This window comes from Bacillus rossius, chromosome 11 (genome assembly GCF_032445375.1).
Source record: "Bacillus rossius redtenbacheri isolate Brsri chromosome 11, Brsri_v3, whole genome shotgun sequence".
Lineage (NCBI taxonomy): Eukaryota > Metazoa > Arthropoda > Insecta > Phasmatodea > Bacillidae > Bacillus > Bacillus rossius.
Window position 1 is genome coordinate 53760781 of NC_086338.1, and position 13853 is coordinate 53774633.

The 13853-nt window shown below is 40.2% G+C and overlaps 1 protein-coding gene across 2 annotated transcripts in view; it reads right to left on the bottom strand.

Moving 5' to 3' along the window:
* The window catches only part of LOC134537001 (chromodomain-helicase-DNA-binding protein Mi-2 homolog), an 83812-nt gene that overhangs the window by 38760 nt on the left and 31199 nt on the right, over positions 1–13853 (bottom strand). For both annotated transcript variants that reach the window (XM_063377156.1, XM_063377155.1), the window contains exons 15-22: positions 12028–12197; positions 9507–9592; positions 8564–8872; positions 6776–7015; positions 5236–5358; positions 3899–4086; positions 1834–2010; positions 1087–1399 (exon numbers count right to left, since the gene is read on the bottom strand). In XM_063377156.1, the coding sequence (XP_063233226.1) occupies positions 1087–1399; positions 1834–2010; positions 3899–4086; positions 5236–5358; positions 6776–7015; positions 8564–8872; positions 9507–9592; positions 12028–12197 (1606 nt within the window). The remainder of the gene's footprint in view (positions 1–1086; positions 1400–1833; positions 2011–3898; positions 4087–5235; positions 5359–6775; positions 7016–8563; positions 8873–9506; positions 9593–12027; positions 12198–13853) is intronic.

Genomic DNA, 13853 nt, shown 5'->3' on the forward strand with positions numbered 1-13853 from the left:
CTCCTGCTATAATTACTCGTACTTTTACACGCCTAGGCTTAAATTATTACATGTTTAGAAATAAAAGCAACTTTTCATGTTATAAAATATGTATATTTTGCTATTTAAAATGTTCATTGCCTACTAGCTCCACGGTATTTTCTGGTTGTTTATGGTTGTTCGTGACGTAAATAGCGGGATTGATTCGATTTTTGAGACGTAATTCGCGGGAAAGTATTGTATTGGACTATATGGGAACCAAACGGGACCTGAAGAATATAGTGCAAATAACGGGAAAACGTAAATAACGGTAACGTAAATAAGGGGTTTCGCTGTATATCGCACACCGAGAATAATAGGGCCACATCTCAAAAAAAAAAACTTAATTTTTACAGGAGAGTGAATAAATGAAAGTTTATTCTTAGCCTCAGCAATCAGGAAGTGCATAATGTCGGCACTGTTTCTATGGCACAAGTCAAAATATGGCCATGGTGTATTCCAACCACACCCTCAGCTGTACGAATAATAAAGGCCGCATGTCAACATGTGGCTGCATTATTCTGATTTTCTGTTTTACAAAATTTAAAACGTAATAAGGACATATATCTCATCTCAGGTGAATATTTATTGTACTACATAAATATGGCCTTGTTATACCGAATAGATATGGCCATAGACATTACAAATATACAAAAATGTAAAAAAAAAAAAAAAAAAATTTTTTTTGAGATGTGGCCTTATTATTCTCGGTGTACGATATATTCAAAGGTACTAGAGAGTACAATAAATATTCACCTGAGATGAGATATGTCCTTATTACATTTTAAATTTGTAAAACAGAAATCAGAATAATACAGCCACATGTTGACATGCGGCCTTATTGTTCCTACAGCTGAGGGTGGGGTTGGAATACACCATGGCCATAATTTTGACTTGTGCCATAGAAACAGTGCCGACATTATGCACTTCCTGATTGCTGAGGCTAAGAATAAACTTTCATTTATTCACTCTCCTGTAAAATTTAGTTTTTTGAGATGTGACCCTATTATTCTCGGTGTACGATGTGTTCGAAGGTGCTAGAGAGGAGCGACGACGGCAGGACGGTACCTCCTCCTCCTTGAAGAGCTCCTCCGTGCCGAAGCGCAGGATGTCGTCCAGCTCCTGCTTGGAGAAGGTGGTCCCGCGGCCCCCCATGCCCGGCCGCACCACCAGGTGCGTCAGCATCATCTTGCGCTTGGCCACCTGCGTGACGCGCTCCTCCACCGAGTTGCGCGTCACGAAGCGGTAGATCATCACCTTGTTGGCCTGCCCGATGCGATGGGCGCGTGAGAACGCCTGGATGTCATTGTGCGGGTTCCAGTCCGAGTCGTAGATGATGACGGTGTCCGCCGTCGCCAGGTTTATGCCCAGTCCTCCGGCCCTGCATCAGGCAGTTACTCACAACCGGGCCACACCGCGAGTATTCCAGTTTTGAATGAAAACAGTTTATTAATTTGACTTCCAATACTAACATTTTGAATTGATTATGAAGTATTTCTCATAAGTTCATTGCTTATGTTAAATATTTGTGTGATATAAATACCCTATTTAGGTTTTTTTACCAGGACAAGTATTCAAAATTATTTTACTGTCTTACAAAATAATAAGTGTAGTTCATTTATTTGATACTAACACTTTGAATTGATTATGAATACTTAAGAGGCCACTCCAGTGTTTCCGGGGCACTACGCAACCCGCGTTAACCTCACGAGATTCAATGCTAAGGAGCTCAAGCCCCCTCCAAAAGCATCTGGGTCCACTATTGTTTTAGTGTTTGCCTTGATAAAGCCTAGCCTCAGCTGGATCAAGCCCCACCTGGTGGACAGCAGGAAGACGAACTGCTGGGCCCCGGGGGCGTTGAACCTGTCGATGGCCTCCTGCCGCACCGAGCCGGTGATGTTCCCGTCGATGCGCTCGTACTTGTAGCCCTCGCCGTCCAGGTAGTCCTCAAGGATGTCCAGCATCTTGGTCATCTGCGAGAATATGAGTACCCTGCGAAACAAAACACACCAGTGTCGAGAGTACAGGAGCCGGCGTCACAGAAGCAGCGGGGTTGACCGGGTTTGTCACGCCTTTGAATATATAATACTGTATAGAAGTCGCGAGCGGATAGGATTTACTCTACGTTTTTCAGGAGCGTATGATGAGCAGCTTGGGAACTTCACTGCTGCAGTGCGCTGCCGTAACGCCCTGTATCGTCTTAGTTGTCATTTGCACGTTAGAGCGCAGCACTGTTGCCCGCATCATTCCCCTGCACCCCCCACCCATAATTCACTGCAGCTCAAGGTAGTTCAACGGGAGGGGGAAGGGGTGTTTGAAGAGTTTGACACTTGTCCGCTAGGGACCACCACAAGTCGATGCCCTAGAGATGGTGGCGATTGCGGCGGTGAATTAACCAACTACCTCAAACCGTATTAGAAATTTTAACATGGGCTGGCAACTTCTATACAGTATATATATTCAAAGATCACGCTCAGACGGCGGTTGCTACGAGGTGAATGCTCAAAGCATTCGTTTGTGGACTGCAAGACTATCACTTCACAAGTGTTTTACACTCTGCCAAATGGATGTTTAAACCATTGTGATGATACAAAAATGTTGCTGATCTTCTATTGTTTATTTGCATCACGACTACTCATGCACACTACCATTTTTGAGTTGAGACATTACCAAAGAAGTAAGAATTATACATGACGATGTGCATGTTGCTTTGAATTGTCTATTCCAGTAAAGTCAAGACAAGTAAATCAAAGGAACATGTTATTATAGCAGTTAAATTTAAAAACATACTATTTTGGCATGTATACATATGGGCCATATGGCAATACCAAATGTTATTCATTCATAACGACCAAAAGTACTGTCCTTGGAGCTACAACTGTGTAAATCCAAAGCTTCATGTGTTTTTGCCAGGAAGACACATAGAAACACCACCCTCTGGTCAAGACAGTAAAACACAACACAGAAAATGGACTGCTAACCAAAGGAATAGTTACACTAGACCACGTGGTTCGTCCACCCAATAAAAAATTAATGATAAATCAGCACTACACAAGCTAAGGCTATTATTTTCAACGCTCAAAATGTCGCAAAGCACATCCGCTGCAACTTATATTCTTGGGCGAGTTTAAAGTAGTGTTGGGGCCATTTCCATAGATTCCAATGATTCTGAAGTTCTCAGAGTCCAATGGTTTTGGCATTCCCATTTAAACGATATTTATGTTTGATAGGGGCAGGAAAATTTCGCGAAAAATATCAGAACGCCTACTAGACTGCAACAAGGTGTAACCAACCTCAACGGTTTCTTCCTTGCGATTGGCGGCCGTCTGCAGAGAGAAGTCGTCGCCTTGTTTGCACGAGGCCACTAAGGACGAGTTTGCTTCCGCGCCGAATTAGTGAGACTGGTTGTCGTGACAATCGACATGCACCTCAAAGTAACTCACCCCGATCACGAAACACAGACGATGCTCTACAGTGTTTTTTAACTTCCAGCTACTCTCGGGATCATTTCGCAAAATTTCCATGGCCCTAGCGTTTGGCGATCCGGCAACTGATCGCCGATCGGTAAGGACCGGAAAAATTCGCTGGTTCAATGACCTCCAGGATGAACTCCATAGTTCTACGTACACTAGGTCAATGTCACCCACTCATTGGCTGCTGTCTTATGAGACTTCCCAGCGTAGCAGCCTGTGATTCGATAAAGCTTTGGTTGGGTGTTTCTCATTGGCCCAGCGTCATCCAGGTGAGTTGTGAGCCAATAGCAGAGGCAGCACTGAGGTATAACTATTTGTATTTTAGCCTATCGCGAAATGAACTCGCGAATTTTTCCGGTCTCTACCGATCGGGCTCGGGCCGGGGAGATGTCAGGGGGCCCCCCCACCTGTGTCCCTGCTCCTTGAGCTTGCGCAGCATGGTGGACAGCAGCAGCAGCTTGCCCGAGGCCTTCGTGAGGGACTGGTTCTCGTACTGGCCGCTGGCCGTGACGGGGGCCTCCTGGGCCGCCGCCGGGAACAGGTACGGGTGGTTGCAGCATTTCTTCAGGTCCATCATGATGTTGAGCAGCGACACCTGCGTCCAAACACAGGACCTAACAGCGGCACAAACAACATCACAAACACAAACATAACACAACAACACAAACACAACACAGTGGCACGGGCTGTGCATCACTGAATGGCCTGTTTGCCGACAGAACTGTCAAAAATCGTGTGTATGGCGGACACAGTTGGTATGTTAACGAGTTTTGTTTGTCCGAAACTGTTAAAAGTATTTTATTTTCAAAACACTAGTGAAATTTGAGTAGATATCTGATATATAAATACCAGTGAAAATTCAAATATTCAGCCTATAATACTTTTATCTCTAATAAATTAAATTAATTGCTGAAACATTATTACTTTATTAGTAAACAAATGCACATGTCAATGTTAGAAACTTTTGATTTTGAAAGTTACAGAAATATAATCACAGAATTACATGTAATTTTTTATGATTATAAAGATGAAATACACTATTTTCAATGATAAAATTAGTTTTTTTTATTGCACCATAAAATCTTGGCTCTGCATATTCCTAATTACCACAAAGAGTCCATAAAGACATTGCAAGTTACGCACACCATTGATGGTGGAAACTTTGCTATCATTGCACCGGTAATCAACCAAAAACAGCCCCTTGAAAGATAACAAATTTTTTCGCAGGTGGTAATTTACAAACTGCAAAACATTAAAAACTATTGACTACTCAGCTGTACGTAATTCCTGCACGCAACAACAATCACTTTATGTGAAATCATAGAACAAAATTATAGATGGGTCAAATCATAATCCAGACTGGGAAAAAAAAAAAACATTCAACCCATTAAAGGCTTTTTTATAAATACATAAAGCACATGATGTACACAATTTTTTTAAATGTCACATTTTTTATTTTAATGTTAAAACATTCACAGCTGGTGGCATATACACACCATTTTTTTTTATCATTTTTGTAAGGATAAATAACAAAGTCTTTGCCACATACATAGTTGCTAGTGTTTCAATTTATGAATTTTTCTTCCCCAAATATTTTTCTTCAAATATTTTTTTTTTTTTTTCCTCAAACATCAAATCTTTTAAATAACCTATTAAACATTTGATGATATTTGAGGATTTGATTGGCACATCACCAGAAAAAATACATTTTCCCACCACAATCGTAGTAAGAGGCAGAGCTTACCTGCTGGCCTCCACCTTTGGGGTTCAAAGCCTCGAAGTTCCTCGTCAAGATGAACTTGTAATACTTCTTCTGCATGGGGGACAGCTCCACCCGCACTATGAACTCGGACTTGGAGGGCATGCTCTGGGAACACAACCGATCACGCGTGGAGACTCCCGTACAGCCGCATCAACAACCAGATCAGCTCTGCACATTTCTTTAACTACAAGAACTACACGTGCCAAGTCAATTCTTATAGGAGAACATTTAAAAAACATTTACGAACAATCAGATGAAAAATTAAATAAAAAGAACCTTTGAGTAGAGGAGTAGAAGTGAAGAAAGGAGAGGAAAAAAAACTGAATGAATTTTATTATATTAAAGAGAAGAGAATAGAGATAATAGGAGTAAAACCCAAGGGGCAAACAAAACAAGTTCAATAAAAGAAGATAAATTATAAATGATGAAACTGGTGGTGACAAATACTAAAAAAAAAGAAAAAAATAGATAGGCCAGTCTAAGTAAAAGACATGAAAGAAAGTGGGAGAAGATGGCAAGAAGGAAATAGCATTGAGAAAAAATTTTAGAGTAATATATCTATGTAGAAATCTAATGTGAGAGGAAGCATTAAGTGTGGTGAGAGAAAGCATCAATGGTAAGAGAACACAAAAATGGTGAGAGAAAGTGAGAGTACTAAATTAATGTGCGAAAGAAAAGGACAAAGATTTAAATGAGAAAAAGAAGATACTACAGATTGAGGTTGAACGATGAACGTGAAGGCTGATAAAAGGAGAGGAAATGGAAAGTTCAGAGGGAGCAACAGGAAAAGTGGGAGCATCAGAAAGAGGGAGATTGCGGCAGTGGTAACTATGAAAGATAGAAATAAAATGATGGTGAAAAGGCATAATAAAGAGGGGAAAATATAAAATATAGGAGGTGAACATTTGGAAAGTAGGAAACAAGAAAAAAATAAGTATATCCCAGGGAAAGAGGTGAGGGGGCAATAACAATATTTGGAGAGGAACATTGGGAGCTGCAGAAAGTGTTTACGGGAATTGCCTGGCTGGCAGCCTGGCGGGAAACGACGATAGTCGCCCCCTAACAACCAGTTATGCCCAAAACCCCCAATGCGGACAAAAATGTTCAAGTGCCCGACCTTGTTTAGTAGATATTTTCTACTATGTCCAACTCTTCTTCCAGAACCATCCTTCTGTTTCCTGTAATCAACCTGCTCGTCAATAATGCATGAAATTTTTCATCCCGCACGTAAGTGCCCAGGGTTTTCCCTGTGTCTATGCAGGTTTTACCTGGGCCCAACTTATCTAGTTTTTAGTCTAGAATAGTCAGTGAGGGGAGTTAGTCATGACGCCAATCGCAGCCATGGCTGGCCAATCCCCCTCCTAGCACATAATGCATTCTCCCTCTCCCGCATGGCTTAAACCCTGCATGATTAGAGAGTATAGGCTTCGGCCTGAGACGCACTTAAAGAGTCTTTCCCTAACACAGACCCCTCCCAAATACACTTAGTTTTAATATAGGTTAGGAAAAAAAAAATACTGACCTTCAGCACATCAGCCTTTAGCCTACGGAGCATGTGCGGCCCCAGCATTTCGTGTAGCTTCTTGACCTGGTCTTCCTTCGAGATGTCGGCAAACTCGTTCTGGAAGGCGGCCAGGTCGTTGAACTTCTCCTTGCAGAGGAAGTTGAGCAGGTGAAACAGCTCCTCCAAGTTGTTCTGGAGCGGCGTGCCCGTCAGCAGGAGCTTGTACGCAATGTTGTAGCTCGCCAGCAGGCGGAAGAACTGCAGCACGGAACGCACACCACGGTCAGGTTCGACACACTACTGAAAGTACAAACTAAACAAACCAATCTTGGGAAGGAAATGTCTAAATGACATTTTCTTTCTTAAATGTGATTTTCAATACATTCTTCAAACAAAATATTTGCTTCCAATTTTATAACTGAAATACATGAACCAATGTATTACCAGCTTAAATTCTCGTCATGAGTGGCCATTAGGGATGACGATGTGAATGGATCATTGACGGAATAAATCGACGAAAGAAATGGAGAGTTCCCTGGACAAAAGGGGTTTCGCCCCACCAAGAATAGATACCAGATTGTCTCGGTGAGATGCGTGTGATCACACCTCTCTCCACCAACGTAGTCTCATTCTTAACATACCAGTATACAAGTGTTAAAAGGCTTTAAGTCCACCGAGCTATTCCCATCTGAGGAGAATATCTCCACAATAGTTGATAATTGCCAATTTCTGTTCGGTCACAAATATAATGGATTGTAAGTAATAAAATGAGTATTCAGAGTATTCATGTGTGTTCAAATGTGTCTCTCACCCCTAAAACTTAACACCTACACACTATTGAGAAACAAGCAAAATAAAAACATGTAATGAATTAAATATTTATAGAGACACGGACAGGACTAAAATTGTGCATGGACAAGCAACCATAACATTATTATTTTATCCCTGGCTCCTGAGATCCAAACTTGGATTTGAACGGTGGATTGGAGGCACTCTTTCGAAAACAAAAATTCAATATCTAGATTCAAGGAGAATGGAATCTGACCCACTACAGCAAAAGCACTGTCGCGGATGTAGAATACACGACGTCACTAACCGAATGCCTAATCTGGCACCGTTACATTTTGCTAACGTGATATGCAACAGGATCAAAACTCACTTCATAAACACATTGCTTGTATATCAATTATAAATAAACAAGTAATGGATCAATAATAATAACAATATTAATTATAAAAATAACATTAATATTTCTTAATGTATAAAAAAACAAACAAATATATTATATTAAATTTGTTATAGATTAGATAATTATTCTTATTAACTAGATTTATGCCCAAGTGATTAGTAATTAACTCTAATATACATTACAATGGATTAATCAATATTAACTAGATTAAAAGTAGTAGTTCTGTCCATCACAATGTACTTATTCACGCTGTTTGATGTTGTGTATCGATAATGGTGACGGACAGACTGCACTGGCAGGAGAGGGTCATGGCAGGGGAGGATTGAGAGGTAGCGGCAGAGCTCACGAGAGGACAGTGTGCTTGTAGGCTCTGCGTGTGACTGTGCACGCGGAGATGTGGTGCCCGGTAAATGTTACAGTGAACGATGTTGTCTATCTTTTCATAGCCCTGCATTATAGCGAGCTTGCAACACACGCAAGGGGCTTGATTCACGATGCTTGACGCACGAGCGCGTCAGAGAGGAACCCACCTTGGAAAGTAACAGTTCTGTCAATCACGATGTACTTGTACGCGCAAGGGGCTTGACGCACGAGCGCCAGAGAGAGAGGAACCCCACCTTGGACTGGTTGCTCTTGAGGCGGTGGGCCTCGTCCACGACCAGCACGGCCCAGTCGATGGAGCCCAGGCACGCCACGTCGATGGAGATCAGCTCGTAGCTGGTCAGCAGCACGTTGAACTTGATGGTGGAGGAGCGGATGCGCGAGGCCTTGCCGCCCCGCACGGCTCCCTCCTCGAACGACAGCTCGTTCTCCCGGATCACCGCCCGCGAGTCCTTGTCCCCCACGTACGTCACCACGTAGAAGTCCGGCGCCCACGTCTCGAACTCCCGCTCCCAGTTGATGATGGTCGACAGCGGGACGCTGAGCTGGGATCACACAGACAAGATTTCCTGGTTTTATTTCTGGTCCAATTTCATTTTTTTAAAACAGGCGACTTCGCTATTATTGTTTTCATTTTCATAAAAGCTGTTTTATAATACTTGTTCGGACTTTGTGACTTATGTCCTTGTTGTGTGAAGTGTTACTTGTGCCCCTTTTGCGTGTCGTATAAACAGTTCGGCAAGATGGCGGGCCGCGTGTGCAGTCGGGTCGTTATGTTTTGTATTTGGCTATCGTTTCGTTGTCAGAGTTGTATTCACTAAATCAGACTCTTAATATATTTATGGTCCTCCGGAAGAAATTCGTTGAAACAAAGAACAATACTTACTCCACCAAAATAGTGGTAAAATTTACATGCCACATTTTTACGATAAAATAATTTGTAATAAATTAGTCTAAAAAATATACATACAGAACAATAAAAAAAAAAATAAAGCAATTGTGGTTTAAAAGCGATTCATTAATAAATGCACTATAAAACAAAACAAACAAAAAATTGCAACTGCAACTTGGTACAATTTTTTTTTATGGGAAATAATGATATTCCTTGAAATTTCAATAAAGATTACTTTTTGATGATCTGAATCGAGTTTTGGCTAAATGCTGCTTAACTCAACTCACCAAGAACGGTCCTTTGCAGTGACCTTCCTTGTACAGGGAATACAGGAACGTGATTGTCTGGATGGTTTTGCCCAAACCCATCTCATCTGCAACAAGCAACACACTGACGTTACAGCACTGCTGTATTTCAAGCCGATCAAAAAGTACTTCATGTTACACTGTTTTGGAGAAATTAGCACCATGGAACATTTACACACCATATTTGTTCAGCAATACCCTGTTTTATCGCATAGTCGTCGCACGCGCATAATCGTTGTACCGATATTTCAGGGCTTCAAAATTTGGATTAAAAAACCCTCTCGCATAACCATCCATAATGGTTTTTGGTCCTGCTATTAGATTCCGAGCAGCTTTGCATGGGTATTTTTTAGAGATGTACGAACCTGCAAATTTTTAAGTCGAGTCGAGTCGAGTCGAATTATACAATAATTAGTTCGAGTCGATTCGAGTCGAGTTTGTAGATCATAAATTCAAGTCGAGTCGATTTGAGTCTGAATTTTTATTTGAATCTTTGACACTTAAGTTGAGCTTGAATATTTGCACTTTACTGCTAAGAGTCCTTAGACTGGCCCACGTAATCAAATATATTTAAAATACAAGTATTAATACAAATAATTCATTTAGAATAAATTCTTAACTGATATAATACAATTCAATAATTGAGGTATAGAGCATAGAAAAAAGTATTTTTTGAATTTTTAAATTTTATTTAACAAATATTGCCCAACTATGAAAATCAAAAAATTTGATATCTCCTAAAGTATTTGGAATTTCTTATATCTGCCGGCTTTAATGAAAAGAGGAATTTAAAGAGCATATAATTAAAGTATTTTCAGAATTTTTAAATTTTATTTAACAAATATCGCCCAACTATGAAAATTAAAAAATTCGATATCTCATAAAGTATTTGGAATTTCTTATATCTGCCGGCTTTAATGAAAAGAGGAATTTAAAGAGCATATAATTAAAGTATTTTCAGTTTATAACATTTTTTTTTCGCAAATACCGCTCAACTACATATTTACCTTATTTTGGACCGAACGAGTTAGCTGCGGCCTGCAGCATTCACGAGTCAATAAAAAAATGAATATAATTTAGGCTTGTTGGCGCGAAGGTTAGGTTACGTTTCACACAATCATTAGAACATTTTTGAAAACTAACTTTCACTTATGGGAAGTGTAAGGCCGTGCTACAATTAACGCAACATTACAATAAACGTTCCTATAACAAATATAATACATTTAAAGATTATTGCTACAACACTAACGCCGTTACGTTGCCGGCCAATCGCAAGCTGGCACTTCCAACCAATCCATGCTTTTGTATTTGTATTAAATAGTTACACTTTATAAAATACTTTATACTTCATAATTAATTTTAACTTGCCACTTAATTTGGATAGCAAACAATTATACAAAATGCAATCTCGCCGAACGTAATAGTGTAAACAAACACTGAAAAAAAATTCATGTTCGCCAACCTACACTTCCTAAAATTAGTGGAGCAAAGTTTTTTTTTTAACTGCCATTTCGTGATTGGTGGCGTATCAGTCGCAAACATGCGCTCTGTAACACAAATATAACGCTACCGTTAATTTATTATTGTAACGTTGCGCCGATTGTAGCACGGATTTACTAAAAAAAAAAAATAATATTTGGGCCGATATTAAGATTATAAAATTTAATTCGTGTTTTGTTTATTATAAATGTGTTCGTCTTCTTTGCTATGTGGTCACACCTGTTAAGTTGGCAATATGTAAAACTAAAATATAAATATGGCCGATTGTCGTCATTGTTTTTAAGTACGTGTTTCGGTCTTACGTACGTATTTTTAGTGTCGGCCGAAGTCACGTAAGGAGATATTAAGAATTGTAAATCAATTTTATTATATTTTATCATCGAGTTTTACCCAATTTCCTTTCGAGTTTCGCCCCGTTGAGTAAAATAAACTCGAATGCCGAGCCGAGCCGAGCTGATGCTACTCGCTCGACTCTACTCGAATTTTCGAGTCTCGGCCCATCACTAGTATTTTTTCCCTATAAAACGATGTATTTTAAAGTTGAAATCTAACATATATTCGGACATTACCACTTGCTTATTTAATTAACGGAAATACGAAGTTGTCCGATGTGTAAATTTTCTTTTAAAGAAGTTTTCAAACATTATAATCTTTTATCTCTTCGTCTGCGTTGCCGCGGTGTACCACTTATAAAAAATGTAGCCAGGGCGAGTTAGTTGGCAGCATTCATGTTTGGTTACGCTGCTTCCCGTACCTAACAAAAAAAATTTTTTTTCCGCATAAACATCGCATCCCTAATTTTCGAACTTGGATTTAGTATAAAAATGTGCGACGATTATGCGATAAAACACGGTATGCTACCTGTTTTAATGAGTGGTTTTATTTATTCATTCATTGATTTATTCGATGATTCATTCATTCATTCATTCATTCATTTATTGATTCATTGATTTATTTATTAAGAATCTGGCCGCCGCGCGAGTGCACTCCGGGGGGAACGCACCGGCGAGGATGGTGTCGATGCCCTGGCCCCAGGAGTAGCGCAGCCAGTTGAGCCCCTCCAGCTGGTAGGGGTGCAGCTGCATGCCCGTCAGGTCGATGTAGTCCGGCTGCTTGTCCAGCTTCTTCTTCAGGTCCGTCATCGGCTTGTCCGGGGGGGGCGTGAACCTCGTCCTGACCCCAACACACACACACCGCTCGCTCGCAGGCAGGGACAACGCTGCACATGGTGGGCTTAGTGCAGGGCCGGCGCGTCCGTACAGGCGAACCAGGCAACCGCCCAGGGCGCCAAGTAGCTGGGGGCGGCGCAGCACGACACACAACAGCTGATATGATATGTTTAACGATTATTGAAACTAGATGAAAATGGATTTTTGTAACAGTTTGGAATGTTTATATTGATATAAGTAATTATTTAAAGTCCACGGTGACCTGTTCATGATTTGTAATAAGTAAAAAAGTAAAAAAGAAAAAAACACAAGCCTGCTTACATTTGATTGTTGACAAAATCTTAGGCTTACGTGATGTATTTTGAGGCAAGGAAAATTTTTTTGGAGTGTCCGATAGGAAGGGGGGGGGTTTTTTCGCCTAGGGCGCCAATTTATCTTGCACCGGCCCTGCCTTAGTGGAAAAAGTTGGTAAGTCCACTTTTTTGTGAAAATGAGTAAACTTCACAGGTGAAGTTGTAAGGGCAATATCTTCGCCAAGAAAACGTTCGGAAGTCCAAATAATGAATGATTGTGGACGTTTTATTCTAGCTTTATTTCGGCAAGTCCATTATAACGCTACTCTAGGCAAGCAAAACTTGGCAAGTGAACTAACAGTCTTTTTCCAGAAATTGGACTTACCGACTTTTTCCACTAAGCCCACGATATGGTGAATCACAATAAAAACCTAGGGTCAACCGAAACGTGAAGGCATCGTTAAAAATATACCCACATACAAATTTAATCAATGTTCTGTTAACACCGTTGAGTAAACAAAGTTGACGACCAAACAACATTCAAATAACAGTCATGTCTAAAAAATAATGTAAACACACGTTCATTTTATTTCATTACGATACATTTTTAACATTGACATATAACTTAACAAATGAATTTAAGAAAATTCCTTCCAAATGTGCCAAAAGAATGTTAAAATAGCCATTTTATCAATTTAAAATGCCAAAATTCGTATTTTACATTTCAAAATGCATTATCGCGGTAGAGAATTTTTTCAGGTTTCTACCAATTACTATAACTGGGCCGGAACTAATTTCCTATCAATTAATGGGCTGATATTGTTCTGTTACTGACAGTCGCGTTCAGAATCACGCTCGCCGATATTTCACCCTGATCAGCTATCATATTTACCCACAGAGGGGTTGCCCTTGCTACAATCGTATCTATTGTTTTGGACATAAAAATCCAACATTTTCACTGAAAAGAGTCACCCTCGAATCTTGTTACTACCATATATTTCTTCAGTAGAGTTCCAAAGATATAAGGGAAATATTTATGTTCTATGAATCAGCTTATTGGTGTGCAAGAAATACGGCACTAGCGGTGAGCCTCTGCCTTTCTTTTATCTGCTTTCAGTCTTACGTTATTGCTCTGAGAGAGGGGGGAAGGTGGCAGTCCTGTACCCGATTCTATCCCTCTTGCACACTTTATGACCAAATAAACGTTATATTTAATACTGCGTTGTGCATAAAAAAAAAGAAACAGCAAGGAAAAATTGTTGTAACCAATCTCCAACTTAGCAACCACACTACATTTATCTTTTCATTTCCCCACGTGTTTGTTGGGTGACGGCAAAATTAATTTTGTGGGATTCTACTTTTGATTC